General features: G+C 39.2%; 1 protein-coding gene across 5 annotated transcripts in view; it reads right to left on the bottom strand.

The window, feature by feature from the left end:
• Window positions 1-22,230, bottom strand: part of LOC148901429 (amyloid beta precursor protein binding family B member 2-like) — a 37,995-nt gene that overhangs the window by 7,063 nt on the left and 8,702 nt on the right. For 4 of the 5 annotated variants that reach the window (XM_089023569.1, XM_089023561.1, XM_089023586.1 and 1 more), the window contains exons 4-8: window positions 20,985-21,128; window positions 20,389-20,474; window positions 20,090-20,150; window positions 19,144-19,290; window positions 18,795-18,922 (exon numbers count right to left, since the gene is read on the bottom strand). In XM_089023569.1, the coding sequence (XP_088879695.1) occupies window positions 18,795-18,922; window positions 19,144-19,290; window positions 20,090-20,150; window positions 20,389-20,474; window positions 20,985-21,128 (566 nt within the window). The remainder of the gene's footprint in view (window positions 1-18,794; window positions 18,923-19,143; window positions 19,291-20,089; window positions 20,151-20,388; window positions 20,475-20,984; window positions 21,129-22,230) is intronic. The other variant, XM_089023593.1, reaches the window with a different exon arrangement.

Consider the following 22,230-nt stretch of genomic DNA (forward strand, 5'->3'; position numbering starts at 1 on the left):
CAAATACCACACAATGGAAAACATTAAAATACAGTACTGGAGGCAGAGATATTCTACCAAAAAATGTATACTGAAGATTAGTTAGCTACTCTACCATTATGTACCATTTCTACATTAGTTCTGTGCGCTTAAATATATGGCTTGGGACCGGCACAACAAGACACTGGCTTGTGCCCCCTTGTGGCTACATTTGTGGGAAAAGTCGAAAGGAAAAGAAGAAGATATATATATATATATATATATATATATATATATATATATATATATATATATATATATATATATATATATATATATATATATATATATATATATATATATATATATATATATACATACATACATACATACATACATACATACATATATATATATATATATATATATATATATAGCTATTAAAAAAACAAACAAACAAAAACAACAATGATTCAGTTAAATTATACATAAAAGCATTCTCAATCTCAAGAAATATTTTTGAACAAAAAAAAATATTATGAGAGAAAAGAGGACATTTTACAAGGGCATTTAATGTCTGAACGTCTCATTTATTAGCCTGCAAATGTTTCCATGGGTCTTGTTCATGTGACAATTTAATAACAGAACCAAGTTAACAGTAGAGCAAAGAGGACGTATAGAGAAGAAAAGAAAGAAAAATCAATGCCAGTTGAAAGAAGATGTTTTTGAGTTATTTATTTACTGTATATTTTTTTTACCTATTATTGGATATTGGATATGCCTTTATTAGTCTCACAGTGGAGAAATTTACATTTCACAGCAGCAAAGTGATGAAAGGAACGAAAACAGAAAAACAAAACACATGAGCCTTATTAGCATGATTGCATCCTCTTACTATATGGTCCATCTCATTTGATCAGCAGTCTGGTGACTATTGCCTTTCTCTTTCGCCTGAAGGTATTACTTCTTGTCAACATGAATGCATAGTGAGAAGAAACGCTTCACCTTGAGGGTGTTTAGCTGTGTGCCAATATTTGGATTCATGGCCAATTTATATTCCACATTTTCTCTGTGCGATTTGCTCAGCCTATAGCTTTCAAACTAATTTCAATTCCTGGCCCTGTTCAAATCTCCGTTTTAAATTGATCCTATTGGCTTGTAACAAGACTTGTGTAAACATTGTGTAAATGTGTGTGTACGTTACCCCAATCTTCGATTGCCTCCAAACTTGATTCAGAAGTCATTATTACTTTGGTTTGTTTCACAACAAAAGACTGCTATAGTTCTCCTCAATAATTGATGAACAACTGAAAATTAATTACTCAAGATAGTGTTACCAACACCCTAGGACGGTACAAGCACCTAATTTTGCAACTGTAAAGAGGCCTTAGCATGTAAAATTTGAAAGTAATGCATTTTAGAATTATTTCATAAAACATAATGCCACAATACATTCCTTCTTCAGGATAAAACTACTTTGCAACAAAAAAAAGGCCTCAAATACCAAATAACTCCACCAGAGACGCTCTTTTTGCCTTTGGCAACTAAAAAACAGCTTTTGTTCGTTTGATTTACTTGTGATACCCTCTGGTGGCTGGAATTCCTGAGAGGCAAAGAATCTATTTTTGTAAAGCCTCATAAATTTAAGGTGTGGCGAGAGGAAAAGTGAGAACAAATGTGTAGTTTTCCACCGCTGTTGTACGAGTCCTGAATTTTCCTCCACTATTTATTTTACTGCATAGATATTTTTGAGGGAGTGAAGCATGGACGGGGTGGGGGCTGTCTTCTCTATGCACTGTTTTTGTGCTTTCTGAAAGAATTCCATATGCCAAAAGATGGTTCAAAAGATTCTTCCAAAATAAAAGTCAGGGTTTGGAGCCATGATCCGTTTAGGCCTCTACAGAGCTTGCCCATGAGCAGTTTGAATCCAGCATTGTGAAGTAAGGAAGGGATTTGAAGCAGGCCGAATATGGCTCTCCAAGAACCAGAGTCCCCGCGCCTTAACAATGAGATGTTTTCCCATCAAAGACTGAAAAACAGTTAAATGGAAAGGGCATGCGGTGAAGCTCAATAATCAAATAAATGTGCAGGTTGAACCAATTGATCCAGAGGTAGAAGTCACTACTGCGCTCTACATTTAACTCTTGCAATCAAAAAAGTCTTCTTGGCATCTCATTGACCAACCTGTCAATTTACAGGGCGTTCAATTAGCTGGATGCTGCCGTCACCAGAGAATAATGCTCAGTGGAGCAATGAAGGCAACACCGTTTGGGATGAGAGTATGAAAATAAAATGGTGTTCTATTAGAATAGCGATCAACCTGATTGGCTTTGGCTATTTCAGTCTTAAATACTCAGACCAGTGGGACCACAGAACTGGTGGTGAGGAGTGAGGGCAATGGCTTAAGGTGTCATCTTTATCATTAAAATACAATCTACAAAAATATGCATGGAGCAATTATGTCACAAAGAGAACTTAAAGTCATTCACTGCCATTCACAAATTTATTTGGCAATTGAAAATATGAGGTAGAGCGCCGATCCCGAATTTGTTCGGGCTTTGTTTTTTCTTCCTTGGATGCCGATAAAGCGGCTATGTTTTTCCCTTCCACAAGGATGCAGCATTTCCCCTTTTTCCATGTTAGCACTTTGTTTCAGCTTCAGCGGTTATTAAAGCACTATTTAAAGCAGGGGTCTCAAACTCAATTTACCCGTGGGCCGCTGGAGGCAGTCTGGGTGAGGCTGGGCCGCATCATGATTTCCACAAGAAAAGCATAGATAAAACATTCCAATGTTCCCAAAATCTTTATTTTTAACACACACAAAAAAATTAATTAAATGAATAAAAAATAAATTGACCAGTAATAAATAAATAAAAATAAATGTAATGATCGTAAGGCAGATACAGACGACTGAGAAAACCACAGGAAAACTAATTATTTTAATAAAGTGTCAAATGTCTGTATTAACAGTTCTTTAACCTTTAGCTTTCTTCACATAAATAAAATATTGAACATGAACTGTCCTAAACATGGCTTATCTTGCCGACTTGTTCAGCTTCACACACAAGTGTCATTCGTATGAATCATGCACTAACATTAATCTTTCATATCAAGGCGGGCCGCAAAATATTATTTTGGGGCCGCAGTTGGCCCGCGGGCCGCGAGTTTGGGACCACTGATTTAAAGCAATATGTATCTATTTCATTGTGTTTTGGACAGCCACCCTCATTTCAAGCTCATATAACTCCGGACCCATCTAATTTAAGAAATAAGTCTTTTTTATCATGAAAGAAGAGGGGCTAAGGTTTCTTAATTTGCATTGAATGTTCATGCAGTCCTAAAATTCAATATTTTGTGGGTCCTGGAATTCAAGTGACACTGATAAAAACCCTGGCACTGGAGTGGACACATTTTTGCACGTCTGGCAGTGAATGAGTTAATCAAATTACACTATGCACCAGCATCAAAAATCTTGTATCACTTCAAGATATATATAAAACAGCATAACTACACAATGCTTAAACACAATAAAAGCACAAATTACTTCAAAACATTCAACACAGAAATTTCATTTTTGGATTCAGCCTGGGATCTCCTGTCTTATAACTAATTGTGCTATGGAAGAAAAGATGATCCCAGCCAGTTTGTTGAGAGAAAATATCTCAGTGGCGTCACCAATGAATATATATACGTATACTGTACTTGGACTGCAGTTCCATCCTTGTCAAATACAAAATAAATGTGATGTTGAGAGAAAATCACTCAATGTATTGCCTGCATCATCAACCCCAGCCAGTATTTATCACAAAAAGCATTTGTGTTTATGAGTCCATTATCCAGGCTATGATGTTGCTTAATTGTGCTAACACACGCAGGGTTGATAATGCTCCACGCCTGCGGCCAAAGGAGAAAGTGCGATGTGGCGTGCGTGAGGTGTGTATGCAACCAAGGGGGTGTCAACGAGGCAATGAGCCACCTTTCCGCTTCCACTACAAATGTTTGATTTGTGATATCACAATGGTCTGCCGTGGGGAGGAGAACTCATTAAAAAACAAAAAACATTAATTTTTCAATCAAACATCAGCTGTGGCCATGTTGGATGGCTGCTACTTTTTAAACGTTCAATTGTTGTTGCTATACTGCCAGGCGTGAAATAAGCAATCTTTTCAATGCCTCATGGAAGCAGGATCGATTTATTCATTTTTCTTATTTAAAAAAAAAAATAAGAAAAAAAAAAAATACATCAGATTCAGTCTGTGATGAGAACACATCAGCAGCTTGTCTATACCTTCCAAGGCAGTAGCATCAACATACTTTTTCCACATTGACCTAATTTGCAGTCGTTTATGTGTTGTGCAGATGGAACTGTGTCGAAATGTGAGATGACTGAAGCAGCTCGCTCATTGTATCTTGCATGTTTTCACATTTTTTCACCTGTCACCCTTTTGCCAAGTAATTCAGGTTGGTTTGCTATTCACTGAAGACATCAGTCATTTGACTCCTTGGAGTCAGGAAACAGCTGCAAGAGCTACGTTCAGGTAGACAGTACTCTGTAAATCAAAGTGAATGTGTTGTGTGTTCTTTCATGCACAGTAATTTGATAGGAAATCCTAACCAAAATAAAATATGTTTTGGAATAGTTAAAACACACTGATCACAGTTGACATAACTCATTTTAGTTGTATTAAGTACATCCTGTCTACTTGATATCTAATTTACGACAGATTCTTTTCTGACAGACAGGGTGCAGAAGTATACGCCGAAACATTTCAGGTAATTGAACACCTAAAAAACACTGTCTGTAAGAAAGGAATCTGTTGTAAATTGCATAACTCATTTTGTATTATTTTGTTTTGTAGGATGAATTATGTTAGCATTATCATGTTAAAATGACAAGTTATCTTAAAATATGTCACGTTTGAGTGAAATATATGCCATGTTTTTTGACAATCATTCTTTAAAATAGAACAATTACTATTGCATATCAATGTCATGTATAAGACCCAGTATTTGGAATAGTAAAGTATTTGAATGTCAGTACTTGCAATCGGTCTGAAAAAACAGGGAACAATACATCCCCAACAAAATTATTGGTTGAAAATAAGATCCTGCTGCTTTAGAACCCCGACACACACACAACCCCGACACACACACATCCACACATTCCCCCCATCCACAAATCTGTTTTCTATGGCAAATTGCTAATCCATGATTATGAAACAAAGTTAAAATTACCTTTCTCTGGTTCCCAGGAAGCAGGTGGAGAAGATGATGATAGGATGTGTTAAGAGTTTTATAAGATGAAAAAAAGCAAGAATGAAGAAGGTAGGAATGAAAGTAATGAAATGGATGAAAGAAAAGGGGAAACAGAAGCACAGAAAAGAAAGAAAAGTTGAGAAAAATCAGTCAAAGTTAAAAAAATCAATCAAAGATCCATATTGTGTGCTTATTATGTGGATGTGTGTAAATATTGCTAATTCCCATGCTCTTTTCCGTTTCTAGACACGTCATAGACTGTTCTAATTGCTCATTTTGTTTGTCACATCACTTGTTTTCATTTCTAAAATAAGAAACTCCTCTCCTTCACAAAGAAAATGAAAAAAAAACGAACTACCATATTTTGCGGTTCATAAGGGGCACTCAAAAGCCTTGATTTTCTTCAAAAGATAACCCTTCGCCAGATACGCAGGTGCTCCTTATAAATGAAGTAATTGAGCCACAAAAGGTCTCACAATGACAGTCAGCAGCCACTGACTGCATTTCCACTCGTAGAAGAAGCAGTGCATAGTCCGAGCCTCTCCTGTAGCGCCTCATAATGTGGTGTGCCCTATGGTTGGAAAATGTTTGTGTATTTATATACAGTATGATGTTTGGAAAAATTTCCTCATTCATTGATGGTTCGCCTGATAGTCCGGTGTGCCTTATATATGGAAAATGTTTGAAAATACACCATTCATTGGTAATGTGCCTCACACATGGGAATATACAGTAATTTGAATTTAGAGATGTGTAAAATGACTCACCAATAATGGCTTTACATATATGTTTTGCTGTTTTTTGCATGATTTATTTCCTTGCTCAAAAGCACATTGGCAGGAAGCAAACGTGTCTCTATCTCAAACTCACCATTTCCATAGTTTTCTTAACCAGTGGGACTTAAATTGGTGACTTTGCATTCGCCAAGGCAAGCATAATATAAACTGAACTAGCCCCATTTGGCTATGTGGCAAGAGATTTACACTAATCCCGTAACAAGCTTCAAAATTCTTCCTAAACTCCACAAACTGCTCTGATAACAGCAATGAAAACAACACAGACATAACTGGTCCCCAGTTTGCTCTACTTGGCCTTCTCCGGTGATTCACCATTCGGAGTATCTCAGTGGAGAGCGATATCCTCACCCAACCATCTGTGGGCAGTGCACAGAAATGCACATAAGCACCGAGTCAATGTGTGTACACATCATACAAAATCCAGTGATCAAAAAGCTTTACAAAACACCGGGTATACAATGTGAACAAACATGCTGTATGATAATTGCAAAGCCAAACGCTAATTGCAGGCATCTGGAGAAGGAAACGCATGTGCCTGCCAGCAGAAAATAGATGACCACCATGAGCTGGGAGGAACCATCGGGGAGATTTTTGAGGTATGACCCATTATTAGGCCAATATATACATACATACATACATACATACATGTATATATACATACATACATACATGTATATATACATACATATATATATATATATATATATATATATATATATATATACATATATATATATATATATATATATATATATATATTGGATTGGATTGGATATGCCTTTATTAGTCTCACAGTGGAGATACTGTGAGACCATACTGTGTTGCAGGTAATAATTGTTTCATTTCGTTTTTATTGAACAATATTTAGTTTCTTGTGTCGTGTTTCATTTGCCCGTGAGTGTCCGTGGCTGGTTGAACTGTGCGCCAGCCATTACAAGCGCACCGCGTGTTCTGCCGAGTCTCCGCCCATGATGCGTTCAGGGACATCTTGTAAATAACAGTGAACTTGTGTTGTATTCTCTTTTTCTGTAAATAACCACTATACGATCACATGTTGTTAATTCTGTTTTGTTATCTACAATGTTTTGCATTTGAGAACAATCTCGAGGAGATTCAGGTTAATCACAAGACGAAACCCATGCGACTTCACCCATCCCTTCTGCCATACTGTGTTGCAGAAATAAAAGAAATAAAAAGACACATCCACGCGTCTCGTCTTCATTGATACGGCAGCATCGTGGAGATGAAGACAGTCACTGTTGTGACACCCGTCACATTGGTATATATATATATATATATATATATATATATATATATATATATATATATTTTTTTTTCACCCAACCACAGTCACTTCACAAGAAGCCACTATTGTGCGCTACTCAAAGTGGACGTTTACTCAGAGCAAGTATAATGCCATGCATGGCAGGCTGATTGAGCTATTTTAGAAACATGCCTTGAGACTACGGCTGAAAACTAGCATTTAGGCTAAATCCGGGCATTTACACATCTTGTGTTGACCAATGTGCATTGTCCCAGTGGAATAAATAAATAAATAAATAAATAAATAAATATCACTTTCGTCAAACATATACACATGAATATTTGTCAAACAATACGACACATATATTAATACGACCCACTTATACACACGAGCTTCGCACGCTGTGCTGGAGTCTTTCCCAGCTGTCTTTGAGCACAAGGTGGGGTATACAGTGCACCCTGAACACCCAGTTGTCGGCCAATGACAGTGCACACATTGATAATCATCTGCGCTCATCTTCGCACCAAAAGGCAATTTAGAATGCATGTTTTTGGAATTTGGAAGGGAACCAGAGTATCCAGAACAAAATCCACGCATGGGGTGAACATGCAAGCTTCACACAGAAATCCCAGGGCCCAGATTGGAACCCATAAACTCAGCACTGTGAGGTGGATGTGCTAACCAGTTGATCACTGTTCCACTATAATAGGATGTATATCCACATTTATAGCACACATATATACACACATTTATAGCAGGCTGTTGTACTGTGTGTGATGTTTTTTTTCACGTTAATAGCCCCTTCGATTAGGGATAGAAGAATTGTCCCGGTACTTTTGTCCTTTAGCAGTCAAACAATGTGTCTTTCCAAAAAGCCGATTAGTTTGTCTTATGTTGAATGTGCCAGAAGACTCTTTTCACATTTTTACTATGCTTAATTAAAAGCAAAGAAACACACACGTGCATATACAAATGTGAAGAAAGAATTTAACTAAATGCAAGCACACAACAAAAGGGTCAGTAATTGTAGATCACTTAAATGGAATTAAAAGCACGCTGATAAAAATTCACAAAAATGGCCGTGATTAACCCTCAAATATGAGGCATAAAGTGAACACTTTATTCATCAAGAAAATTGGACGTTATAGCACTTTCAGTCATTCTTAAGCACAAAATGTATGAATTTGCCTGAAACACTGGAAATACTTGTGGTTGGGGAAAATACACCCACTCTGAATTTGAATGCAAATCGTTTCATGTTTTTAGAGCCACAGGCAACTGAGGGTACTTTGCATTGAATGGATGAACAAAATGGTGACAAGAGGCAGAGAAGATGAAACTGGAAAAAGAGCAAGTAAAAAAACACCCAAAAATAGTCAATCTAACAGTTCTTTGAGGCTTGTCAAAAACTTTTGTGAAAAATTAGTCTCATATTTGTATTGTGAGAAGTTATGCTAGTGGAAAAAGATTTAAAAACTCAAACGCACCTCAAGTGTTTGTTGTCTTCAAATGCAACTTTTCATCTCATCATGAAGTTGGTGTTTAGGGGATGTTTTAACCTAAAAGTAAAGAGCTTTTGGCTGTGGCTGCTTCCTTCATTAAAATGTATTCTGGCAAGAGAGACAGAGAGAGCGAGAGAGAGAGAGAGAGAGGGGGGGGGGGGGAGAGAGAGAGAGACGAGAGAGAAAACAGCTTTTTTTTAAAAAATGATTCATAGAATTCCGAATTGACAGCTACCTGAAGCGAAAGATTGAGAGCGAAAAGGAATGAGTCACTGAGGCCAAGACCAAAAGCTTCATCTGTGTGTGTGTGTCATTTCATCTGTGCTGTATGTCATGCATATTAGCATATTTGACAATAAAGCTGACTTTGACTTTGACTTTGACTCGAAGCTTTGTAATTGTCAATATTCTTTTCCTTTCGGCTTTTCCCTTCAAGGGGTCCCCACAGCGAATCAGTGTCCTCCATCTTCAGAGGTTTGATTCGCATGTTTGTTTTGGCCAAGCTTTTACGTCAGATGCCCTTCCTGACACAACCCTCTGTATTTATCCGGGCTTGGCACTGGCACAAGAAGACTTATGTCCCCTTGTGGCTACAGAACAAGCAACTCCCTCAGTAAAAGGCTCCCAAACACAAAATGGTCATCAGCACTGCAACAATCAAAAATGCAAAACTATACTCACCATCAATCAAAAGCACAAAATGACAGCAACAAACCACATGAGGTTTCTCAAATCACTTAATCATAGTTCCTTGGCATCAACATGTCACATTGAAAGAAGGATGGTTTCCGCCTATCCCCCAAAAAAGACAACATTGATCGATGTAAACGGTATTTTTAGTTGACCTCCAAAATGGAAGTGAGAGTAATTATCATGAACAGGACAAGCTATTTTTTATCATGGTCCAGGACTGGGTTGTTTTTTTTAAGGCAGTGAAAATCCACTTGTGTGTTACACTCACAAACTTTCTGACCCAATTGCAGTCATTTGGTGGGACATGAAAGGCTAAATCAGGAAAGAAGTGTGTATGGTGGAGGCGGGTTGATAATTAGATGGGAGGCACACAACACCCGCATGTCAGCACTTGTCATATTTTGTTACATAGTTGACAGGATCAGCTCAAGGGGGAGAAAGATGGAGGGGCACAAGAGAGCGATTGCGGGTGGGCATGAAAGAGCGTGTAAGCTTATGTCCTGCTGTTCCTCCTGCTCTTGATCATTTCACATCACACTGATTTGGAAAGCATGTGGGGCACTGATATGTATATATGTGTGTGTGTGTGTGTGTGTGTGTGTGTGTGTGTGTGTGTGTGTGTGTGTGTGTGTGTGTGTGTGTGTGTGTGTGTGTGTGCGTGTGTGTCTCGTTATATCGATATCGGTTATATCGATAGTACCGCTTATTACGATACTATTTTCATTTCCCTTGCACATTTCTAGTCTTTTTATGTATAATTAGTACCGTTTAGTACGATACCCGGTTATTACGATAATCCGGTTATTACGGTGCTCCTTTTCATCCCCCGCCGGCCATTTTTGTTGTTTATATCGATATATCCGTCGCGCCATTGGTCAACTTGGTCACGTGTCTTGTTACGTGAGCCGCCATCGGTTGCGCCATTGGTCGACTTGGTCACATGAGCCGCCATCGGTCGCGCTATTGGTCGACTTGGCCGTGTGACTTTGTCACGTGACACGCCATCGGTCGCGCCATTGGTCAACTTGGTCACGTGTCTTGGTTACGTGCCCAGCACCCGTGTAGCAGAGCCATTTTCATTTTCAGACGCTAGCTCGTGTGTAGCAGACGAGATTGAAGTGTTTGTGTTAAAAGGTAAAAATGGGAAGCAGAAGAAGATTGATGACTTTTTTAAATTGTATACATAATACAGTAAGATGTAAGCGTTGCAGTTTCCCTGTTGTGTTATGTACATGCCCACTGTACTGTATATGAATGCAATCGTTTTTTGCAACAATGTTTCTTGTTTTGTCTGCTGAAGCGCGATGATTTTGAAAATTATTAACATTCCATACTGTGTATTAAAGGACAGCCAATGTCACTTTTTATTCAAATGCAAATAAAAATGACTTCACGCCAAGACGTCTTGCATTGCTTGTGAATCCAAACAATGGCTTCAGATTCGGATAATATGCTTTCTTGTTACACATCCAGTTATGAATATGTTTCAAATACACTGTAGTTCTGAAGATTAAAGCATACATGTTTACAATCATTAAAGAATTATATGTGCCATTTTGAGGCAACATTGGGGGAACAAAAAAGGGAATGGCCAGCTAATGGCCAGCTCCGTTTCTTATATGGCGGTTGGCTGCCCTCTTTTGGCGGCTTTTGTTTAATGCAGTTCGGCGCAGGATCGGATATATCGATAGTCCCGGTTATATCGATATTTTTTCCGACTCCCTTGAGTATCGATATAACGAGACTTTACTGTATATATATATATAAATGACAAAAACCTTGGCTCTGGAGTGGACACATGTTTGCAGCTGTCTAGCAGAGAATGAGTTAATTCATGGGATGTTGGACACTTGTGTCCACCTCACTTGCTTTTGGAAATAATTTAAGATGCATTCATGCATAAGTATTGAAACTTCTCAAGACGTTGTCTAATTTAACAATTTCCAACTATTGCTCAATAATATATTGCATATATCAAATTATATGGCTTTATTTTGGCATTTTTGGCCAATAAAACCCACAAAACTAACATTTTCTAATTCAGTGTTATTTCTTGGATTGAATCACACAGTAAAAAAATGAAAAGATAACAAATTTATTTTCCAAAAGAGGCCTTTAATGCCTAACTGTCACAACCCCATGCCAGACGTTGGAAAAGTTAGCAGGACACGGGAAAAACGTAATAATAGGATCTATTTATTTTTTAAAAAGGTCCAAATCCCATAGCGCAAAACGGGACTGCCGTGGGCCACAGAGTTCGTTGTGTAAACGTAGCCAAAAGGCAAGACCTCAGACAGACATCCTGGTGTATTCACTGCAATGAGACCAGCATCACCTCTCATTACTGCCCTCCCGAGCCGAGTGGAGCAACAATTTTATCGGCTAAAGATTTATTGGCTGAAGGAGCACGGGAATAGATCTATTGGGGGAGCACAATGAACATTCTGTCAGGAAGACGTGGATTACAACCAGGTGAGCTAAACAATGCTAATATGAGCAATAAAGAGGCAACGGCAACACTGAAAGGTCTAGGAGACGTCTTAGTTTCATCACAGTGTGCATCTTCGGCCATGACGACCCTTCCTGGTGTAAGGCTTTGTGGAAGTAGACCCAACGAGCAAACAGTGTGTGGACAAGTGGCTATGATGGATTGTAGAGGGGTGGAAGGATGGAGGAATGATGATGGGGGGCCGTTGGGTGAGCGTATGCGGCATCAATCACCGTGGCATCTATCCAATGTGTCTGTCTGATCAGGGTTGTGTCCCAGTGGGTCATCAGTGGGGTGTTGCATATGAATTAAGGTTAAAGGGGCCGTGACATCAGCAAATAAGAGGGGCGCCAAATGGGCAGACGTGCTGCCAAAAGCTCACATAAGCAAACCTGCTGCATTGTCATAAACTGAGCTGCGAGCTAGTGTGTTGAGTGATAAAAAAATGAATGAGGCTCAAGGGCTGCTTGTTTTCTCTCTTTTATTCTGTGCAGCAAATGCCAGCTTTGGATAGAATATCAATAAAAAACTGCATGTGTGTAGTCATAGGGAAAACAGATCAAATGTCAAATATTTTGTCTTTACAAAAAAAGGGTTATAACTTCACAATATAATGTGTATTATTCAGAGGTGTGTAGAACTCTAATACGTCTTTATCAAGAAGTATTTGTAATTCTTTGGGCCCTTGCCATAGGCTCGTCTTGCTCAAATGTTATTTAAGTAATCATATTGAAAGGAGGGCGGCCTAGTGATCTAGTGGTTAGTGGAGTGTGTGGAGTTTGCATGTTCTCCCCAGGCCCGCGTGGGTTTTCCCCAGGTCCTCCGGTTTCCTCCCACATATACCAAAAAACATGCATGGCAGGCTGATTGAAGACTCCAAACTGTCCCGAGGTGTCAGCGTGAGCGTGGATGCTCATTTATCTCTGTGTGCCCTGCGATTCGCTGCAAATCAGTTCGGATGGGGTGACCAACCTACTGCCCGAAGATGGCTGGGTTAGGCTGCAGCACCCTAGTTAGGATAAAGCCGAACGGAAAATGAATGAGTGAGTGAGTGAGCGAACGAGCGCGCGGGCGAACAAACGAATGAATCTTGAAAGGAGTGTAAATGCCATTACCATATTTTGTGGTGTATAAGGTGCACCCAAAAGCCTTGATTTTCTTCAAAAGATGAACCTGCACCTTATACGCAGGTGCACTTTATATGTGAAGTAATATTGAGTTACAACAGGTCTGGCAACTACTGTCAGCAGCCACCAACCCAATTTCCACCTGCAGAAGTAGTGCGTAACCCCAGTTTCTACTTTAGATCCTTATATTTGGAAAACTTTCATATATTCATATACAGTAAAGTCTCGTTATATCGATATTCTCAGGGGTCCGAAAAAATATCGATATAACCGGACTATCGATATATCCGATCCTGCGCGCATGTAATTTTCTCCTTGCGTTCATAGAAATAGTATCGTAATAAGCGGTACTATCGATATAACAAGACTTTACTGTATTATATTTGAAAAACGTTTTTCATTCATTGCACCTTATACAGTATACTATATGGAAAAATCCACCATTCATTGGGGGTGCAATTTATACTCCAGTGCAGCTAATGCACCAGAGAACACAGTAATCTCTTGTAGCCTCCCTACAAAAAAAATAATTGTTTTTTTTTTCTGAAGGAAAATCGTTTGCTATTATATTGCACTTTATAAACACAGCTATAGTAATAGCATAATTAAATAGAATCGAAGGAAAACACATCTTGTGCATCATGCCGGTTCCTTATAATAATACATCTCATTTTATAACCGCCTTTCAAAACTCTTAAGGACACATTAGAGTCATAGGATTAAATTTTCTGTGGTTGAGTAGCGTGTGTCACTTTGCCACTGATGAGCAGTAAAATATAGTCCGGCAGAGTAATGAAGACGTGTTTTAGGACTACATGTGACTTAGTGAGCTGCAGTAATATTTGCCGTAGAGTAAATAGTTAGATTGTCTGTCTGTGTGTGTTGCTGCACTGTTGGTGTTCATATCTGTTGCTTATAAAGGCTACAATGTGGAAATATTGATGCTATTGATTTGTCTGTCTTGCAGTTTTCATTGTCTGATAGCATTAAGATAAGATTATTCTGGTTGCTTTAAATGCACAATGCATAATTCTCTTCATTTTACAGGGTTAGGTTAGGTTTGAATGTAAACTTCAGCTGCGAATAAACATCTTTGAAGGTTCTTTTTTGAAGAATTATTCAATTTCTTCCAAGGCGATGCTCGTAAAAAAAATGAGTTTATTCACTGCCACGATAAATTTGTAGGTTTTTCTCGTAGACCAAAGCAAAAACTTCAAATGAATGCTAGCGTCTTGAAAAATTTGTAGGTCAGGCCAGTTGTATCTCAAAGCACGACTTTACAAGAAATGCCTTCATTGTAATGGAACCCAGTTGTACATCGCACACTATTAAATAAATAACTTACTGGGAATATTAACCAGACTTCAAATCAGACATCTCATCTCATCTCATTTTCCGTACCGCTTATTCATCATTAGGGTCGCGGGGGTTGCTGGAGCCTATCTCAGCTGTCTTCGGGCACGAGGCGGGGGACACCCTGAATTGGTTGCCAGCCAATCGCAGGGCACACATAGACATACAACAGTCACTCTCACACTCACACCTCGGGACAATTTGGAGTGGTCAATCTGCCTGCCATGCATGTTTTTGGAGTGTGGGAGGAAACGGGAGGACCCGGAGAAAACCCACGCGGGACCGGGGAGAACATGCAAACTCTGCACTGTGAAGCCGGTGTGCTAACCACTCGACTACCGGGCCGCCCCTCAAATCAGACATTGGCAGTGAAATATTTTCAGTCTATCAGACAAGACACACCTTGGATGTGAAAGGTATGATAACAAACAGGGATGTCATCTCATATGCCCTTCCCATCCTCACCTCATAAATATTTTTGTCTCTTTTTGTACGATGCCTTTTTTCCTGTCAGTCACACACCCTTCCTCAATTGCTTGTTAAAAAACAGCAGACGCAACAAACACTTTATCATGCACAAACAAGCATGGAATATCTAATACGCATGTGTGACAGTTGATGTTTAAAATGAAGTAGTAAATTTACTTCTGGCATTCTTCTGACAAATTTACTTTATTTCTGGCATATGCATATGCACCACCCAACAGAAAACTCCTACTTTAATCCTGTTTTCTGCCTCCACGCTCCAATCCCTCTTTTGCCTACTACATTCCTTTCTCTTCTTTGCACCTTATCTTAACCCGCCTCAAACATCTGCTCAGCAGCAGAAGCCTGCATCCTCACACCTGATTGATTGTCGGAAAGTCAGTGACCCAGCTGTATCTGAAGTCAAAGCCGTATAGCAAAGGCAGAGAAGGTGACAAATAAAAGAGGGACAAGATACTCACACGGGCAGACATGCCAGCCATGTCAAAAAACTAGTTCCTCGCCTCGTTAACTCTTTGCCTCTGTGACATTGCGATAGAGCGTGGAGCTCAAGGGTGATGCTTTCTCTGTCTCTCCTCCTCTTCTTGTTTTTAATCCTCAAGGGCTCCTTTCATCTTCTCTCCCTCCTCCAACCTCCTCTTGCCACAACTACGACTAAACCTCTATCTGAAGAATCACTTTATGTGAGGAGGGAGGCATCTCCCTATTAGGAGTGAGCACCGGCTGTCCTTTAGATTCACCGTTATAATTTCCCTTTTGCCCAACCTACAGAAAGTGGTAAAAATGTGAAGTCTTGCACAAAGGCGGGAGAAGCAGAGAGAGAAAGCTGATGAGCTGCGCAGCCAATGACACGAGAGGGGAGGCAGAACGAAGGCTGGAGACAAAGAGTGGGAAGACCGAGCCCAAAATAAGGGATACAGAAAATATGTGGAAAACAGTCGACACAGACACACACACAAAAGACTGCTCCAGATTTGGACTAACGACTTCATCAAGTCATTGCCATGTGCACACACCCATACACAAACACGTGCTAAAATTTGCACACGCACCAGGGGCATAGAGATGATCAGACTTGCTGAGTGCTCCAGATTTAGCTACATGACTTCATCGAGGGACCGACGAGCCCCACCCACTTCACCCTGCCCAACTTTACACGCGGGGGTGCAGTGGGGGGGGGTTCATTCATTTTGAATCATTCAGGACCAAGAAAGCGACATGTTCAGGACATGGGGGTGAACACTCCCCAAATGGAAGCATGTGAGCCGTGTTCATCAGCATTTCTTGGGAAATTGCCTAAATCAAGTAGCTTTACGTGCAGTGTAGTTATAAAAAAAATGTCACTCTTTCGCTGAAATGTGGATTAAGAATTAATCATGCATTTTTAATGTCAATCAGGCTATTAATACATTTGAAGAGAGCCATGGTTCATAATTTTATTTAGAAGGACTCTAAAATGATATTCCCTGTCACGGTTCATAACTGGCATGGAACATACTGGCAGGGATAATGTATGCAAGGTGTAATGGACTGTCATTCATCTTGACGTCTGCAAGTACTTTCACATTGGTCGCGCACACAAAAAGTACCAATTTAGTGGAAATGTCAATAGTATAACAATAGTATAACATCAAATGCCATAATCAGTTACTACAGACACTTCCATTATTTTTTTCTTGTGAATATAATCTCTCAAAGTCAAAGTCACCTTAAACTTAGTTGAATGTATTTTGTATTACAGTACAAAGAAAGCAGACCACACAAAGGATTGCAGATGTCATAAGCGGAACACAATGACAGAAACAAAAAAAAAAAAAAAAAAGATAATAAATAGGCGTAAGACATGACAAAAATTGTGTGGATGTTGTTAATTCTACTGAATGCAACATTGGAAACCCAAACTCGATTTTAAGACTTCTGGAAGACTTCCACAGGTATGTATAAATTGTTTGATTTTGAGCTTTCCATATTACCTGCCACACAATCATAGCCTTCTGAATTACAGAAGGATGAGCAGCTCCACCGGCTCGCTGTTAAACGGATCGAATTCAAAATAATTCTGTTTACATTCAAAGCCATCCATAACCTTGCCTCTCCCTATCTGTCTGACCTCGGTCCCTCAGATACTCATCCTCCCTTCACCTCTCTGTACCATCGGCCCGTCTCACCAAGATGGGATGCAGAGCTTTCAGCCACTCTGCTCCCAAACTCTGGAATTCACTTCCACCCAACATCCGTAATATTGACTCCCTCACTATTGTCAAGTTCCACCTCAAAACCCGTCTGTTTAAAATTGCTTTCAATGTCTAGTTCAATCTGCTATTTTATTAGTATTTATAATTTTACTTATGGTTTTATTGTTGTGTGCTTTGTTTTTATTGTAAAGTGTCCTTGGGTGCTTTGAAAGGCGCTTGAAATAAAATGTATTATTATTATTAAAATCCTCATTGAAGCACTCTCTACATGCATTTTCCCCCCAATCTAATTGGCTTGGCTAAATACCATGGAAGGTTTTGGTTTCAAGAAAGTTACTTATGTGTAAAATAAACAAACAAATAAATAAATAAATAAGTATCAGGTTGGGAGACAGGGTACTACCACTTCGTCCCCACAACTAAGAAAAACACAAATTAGGAAACGTAGCAGACATCCAGTTACCTTGCCTACTCATCAATTAATAAATAAAAACAATCAAGGACACACTTGGGAAATGTTGCTCTCAGCCAATGAGAGAAAGAAAAAAATTAATCTTCAAACAGACATATTTTTATAAAATGTATAATCCGTTTTAAAACCCAGCCTTTGACTCTTCTGCCCTCTAGTGACAGTCTCAAGGTAAGACAGAAAAAGGTGAATACAATGCGGCAACATGCTTTAAATGAGTGTTGGTGGCCATCATAAATGCTCGAATCGCATCAAAGAAATGATATAAACTGCAAATTTCAACAACATGGTGGGAAGAAGGATGAGCAAAATTAAATCTGGGTGAAGAAAAAATAAAATTAGCTTTCTATAAAAAGGTGAGCAGCGTAAGTCCTGTCGTCTTCCACCGGTTTAACACTTTATCCCTTACTGCTGAGAGACACAACGAAAGTTTTTTTTCATCCTCTGAGACACATAAGAGAAGAGCCGCTCTCCTGAAAGAGAGAGAGAGAGAGAGAGAGAGAGAGAGAGAGAGAGAGAGAGAGAGAGAGAGAGAGAGAGAGAGAGAGAGAGAGAGAGAGAGAGAGAGAGAGAGAGAGAGAGAGAGAGAGAGAGAGAGAGAGAGAGAGAGAGAGAGAGAGAGAGAGAGAGAGAGAGTTGTGGGGAGGTGTAGGCAAATGAGGGAGAGAAAAGAGCAGAAAGACAGCCAGAGGAGCCGAGAGAATACGGGCAGTGAGAGAAACTATGGAAACAAGACAAAGGGAAGGATGAGAAGAACACAGAGTACGGACACGTACATTGATGCTATTTTAACAACTGCTTTCACATGAGGGGAACACAGCTATCATATACTGGAAGTGAAACTCACACCATTTTGAAAAATGTAGTGGTTGAGCGACTGAAAGAAAAAAAAGAAAAAAAGCCTCCAGGAACAATATCAGGCACGACTTCACGCCAAGAACCAACACAAGATATGTATAATTTAACTACAATTACAACTGTCGTAATGCTCACTATTAATATGGAATGGAAACACAAAACATTCAAGATAATCATGATGCTGTGAATGAAATTAATGCTTTGTAAATGTAATAAGCTTTCCATTTCCTGCACAATGTATGCATTCTAGTGTTTGCTTATATCTCATCAAGCCACATCTGCAGCTATCAAATAGCCAAGGAAGCGCTCCAAAAACCTTTACAGGATGTTTGAAAGCATTTCAAATACCTGTCATGGTCACGGCCGACTCCCCACACACGGATGCTGCTGATTGGCTGAGAGTGAAGGAGGCTTTGATCATCTGGGTCAACCAGAGTCAACATGCGGTCTTGAAGCACCAGCAGCATCCCTTTGCCCTTTGAAAGCACAAACATCAGCGTTTGCGTGAATGTTCTTGTTGAATAAGCGCTCATCACAGATAAACAATCTGACTGTGTTTTCCGATACTGTGAAATAGTCAATGACTGCTACGACAGATCAATTTCATGTTTAAGCACAGTATTTGTACTTCTCGACCTCCCACCACAAGCACTTATACAGTAATCGAGAGCATTGGATAATGATCAAACTAACTGACCTCTCCCCAGACTCCAGCTGAGTCTCGAATGTCCCTCCTGCAGTAGGACAGTTGTCTTATGCAATGGTGGACGGCCACGCTGCTTCTCCCGTCGCACAAGTCTTTTTCTGCCATCTCCACCCAGCCCAAGGACCGAACTGGAAATGACTAACAGGAACACACACTTTATGGATTATTATTTTTTTTTTTAATGGCATCTCTCTTATTTTTCTGCCGAGGATTCAGTCACAACATAAATATGATGATCTTTGTTGAAATATTTGGTATTTTGTAAACATTATATTGTATTTGTCTCCATCAGACTTTCACAACCTTCTGGTCCAAAGCTCAAATCAGCAGAGAGTGCTGCCGCCTGCCACTTAAAAAATTAAAAGGTTTGGGCTAAAGTGTGAGTTGTGGCTTTCCTAAAAATCTGTAATTTGGAATGTAAATTAAAGAGAACTACGACTGCTTGTATTCTTTAAAATGAATGGAGATGTGTAAAGCATTTGATCAAACGAGGATCTACTAGTTTTGTGAAATAGCTCATCAGAATCAGAATCAGAATCATCTTTATTGCCAAGTATGTAGAACACACAAGGAATTTGTTTCTGAACACGCTGCACTAGTATCATAGCGAGTCAATTAAGTTGTTGGGACATGGATGAGAATAGGAAGACTACACTGTAACTGTTTCAGTGATGCTATACATTTCTAATCGCCCCCTAACCCTCTCATCGCTGTATTTTTTCTGTGCTGTGCAATAAGATGGTTTGTCAAGAAATTACAGTGCAAATAATGAAAAGTGAAATGAGACTCTTGCCCACTTGATTGTGAAAAACCTTCAATTTACACAGGTGTAACTTTCAGTTTAGAATATTAATGAATAATGTAAATAATGTAGATAATGCATATTTGACAATAAAGCTGACTTTGACTTGACTTTGACTAATACATTTAGTCTTACCATTGCTTCTGGATCTGGGAAGGTATTGTTGAGGTCCACAGTTTCCAATGGGGGTGCAGGGCTGCAAAAAATGAGACAATAAAGGCATCATGCGTGGCGTCCTCAAGCGTTTTACACAAAATACCACAAATAAATGCCTTGAACATGAAAGTTAGACAGAACTATACAGCAGATTTTTACACAGCAAACGTAACCAAATTATTGCATTGTATAATAAAAAGTGATTTTCTTTTAGCAAATCTAATGAGAGAACATCACACACGTGGCACTTGGAAAATGAATTAATCAGTAGGCTTTACTTGAGCTTGAGGGAAGCATAGCGAAGGGTGGCTCCTTCAAATGCCTTCAGGCTGGGGTCAGGATAAATTGGATAGTCCTTCAGATCCTGCACACACACACGTGCAAAGAAGTGGTGGGTGAGTGAATTAATATTTTCATATGTTAACGACTTTGTGGTGATTTTAGACTAGATTTGTTATTAGTTGGGATTAAAAAATGGCCCCATTGATTATCAGTTTTTTTCAATATATTTCTTCAGTGTGTCCTTCGCACCAACCAGTTATTTTATCAATGCATGGTTTGATAATACTTTACATATTTTTTCTCCATTTAAGATATGGCACGAGAAAACGAAACAAATTTGCTTTTGTATTAATAACAGAGGGGGAAGGAAAAAAATGGCAACACGTTTTGATGATGCAGCTTCAGTTTTCTATGATCTTATTCTATCTGATACACCTGATTCAAACTTTATACAGTGTGAAATGTTGTTTAATTAAGACACAAAATAACATCCAACATAGAGTATATTGTGATGGAGCCAAAAAGAGTACAGTATGTCAGCAGACAGTAGCACATGATAAAAAAGAGGGTGGTGTAAGGGAGGAAAGTTTACATTAACAGCGCAGGTGGTGCTGTTGAGATTCTGTGCAGAAGAGATGACATCATTGGAGGAGGTGGAGGTGAGGGAAGTTGGGGTGGAGCCAGAGGGGGAGGGGACTGGTTCCACAGAACTGTCTGAGATGAGACTGCTTGGGCGCTGTGGCAAACAGGAGGAAAGTGAAGCGCATACCACTGCCATTAACATCTTGCAAACACACTTCACCTTCCCTTATTAATTATAGCTCGTCATTAGCAGTAGAAGCGTCCAACCTCCAATGAATAGATTGAGGTCAATTAATTCACAATTACTTGTTTTGCTATTAACAACATGGACACCTTGCTGAAATCAACAGGTGGCGGGTTTATGAGTCAGAGTAGCAGCTGTGCCTCAAGTGTGTGTAAAAAAGATTTACCATATTATAAGTTGCACCCCCAAGAAATGGTGTATTTTCAAACCTTTTCCATATATAAGGGGCACCGGAGTATAAAGAACACCCTCAATGAATGAAAAAAACCTTTCCAATTATAATTCATGAAAATATTTTTTCCCCAAATATACCACATTATAAGGCGCTACAGTAGAGGCTGGGGTTACACACCACTTCTTCTTCAGGGGGAAATGGATTTGGGAGCTTGTGACAGTAGTTGCGAAACCTGTTGTGGTTAAATATCACTTCACATATCAGGCACACATCCATATAAGGTGCATGATCATCTTTTGAAGAAAATCAAGGCTTTTGGGTGAACCTTATACACCAGAAAATACGCTACCAAACGTGAGACAGATTACTTAAAAAGACGTGTGATTGATGTATGGCAATCTGGAAAGGCATCCGGAAACGCAACCTAACAAGCAGCCTTTAATCGTCACGTCAGCTGTTCACAAAATCATCAATCACAATCCTGCAACAGTGATATTATTATAGCTTATAGTGATCAGTCAATAACCTCTAAATAGTACAATTAAAAAAAAAACATTCAGTTTTTGCTTCAGCAGACAGGCTCGCAATCTTGGGCCCCACCCCGCGACTCATCCAATCAAAAATCCCAGGCAACTTTACCCTTAGACAGCAATTTCTAATAAAACTTGCAAACATTCACGGAACATAAGTGCACACTGTAAAAATACATTATTTCAAAGTAATCTCTCGTGCATTAAAATGTAAACTAAAAATTGTGGGTGAACATCCGCACACAAAAAAAACAGTAGCATCAATATCTGTTATAACGCTTTCAGCAAATTGATATTTCTCCAGAAA

Source organism: Hippocampus bargibanti, linkage group LG02 (assembly GCF_051943395.1).
Source record: "Hippocampus bargibanti isolate YZ-2025 linkage group LG02, ASM5194339v1, whole genome shotgun sequence".
In the NCBI taxonomy this organism is placed as follows: Eukaryota; Metazoa; Chordata; class Actinopteri; order Syngnathiformes; family Syngnathidae; genus Hippocampus; species Hippocampus bargibanti.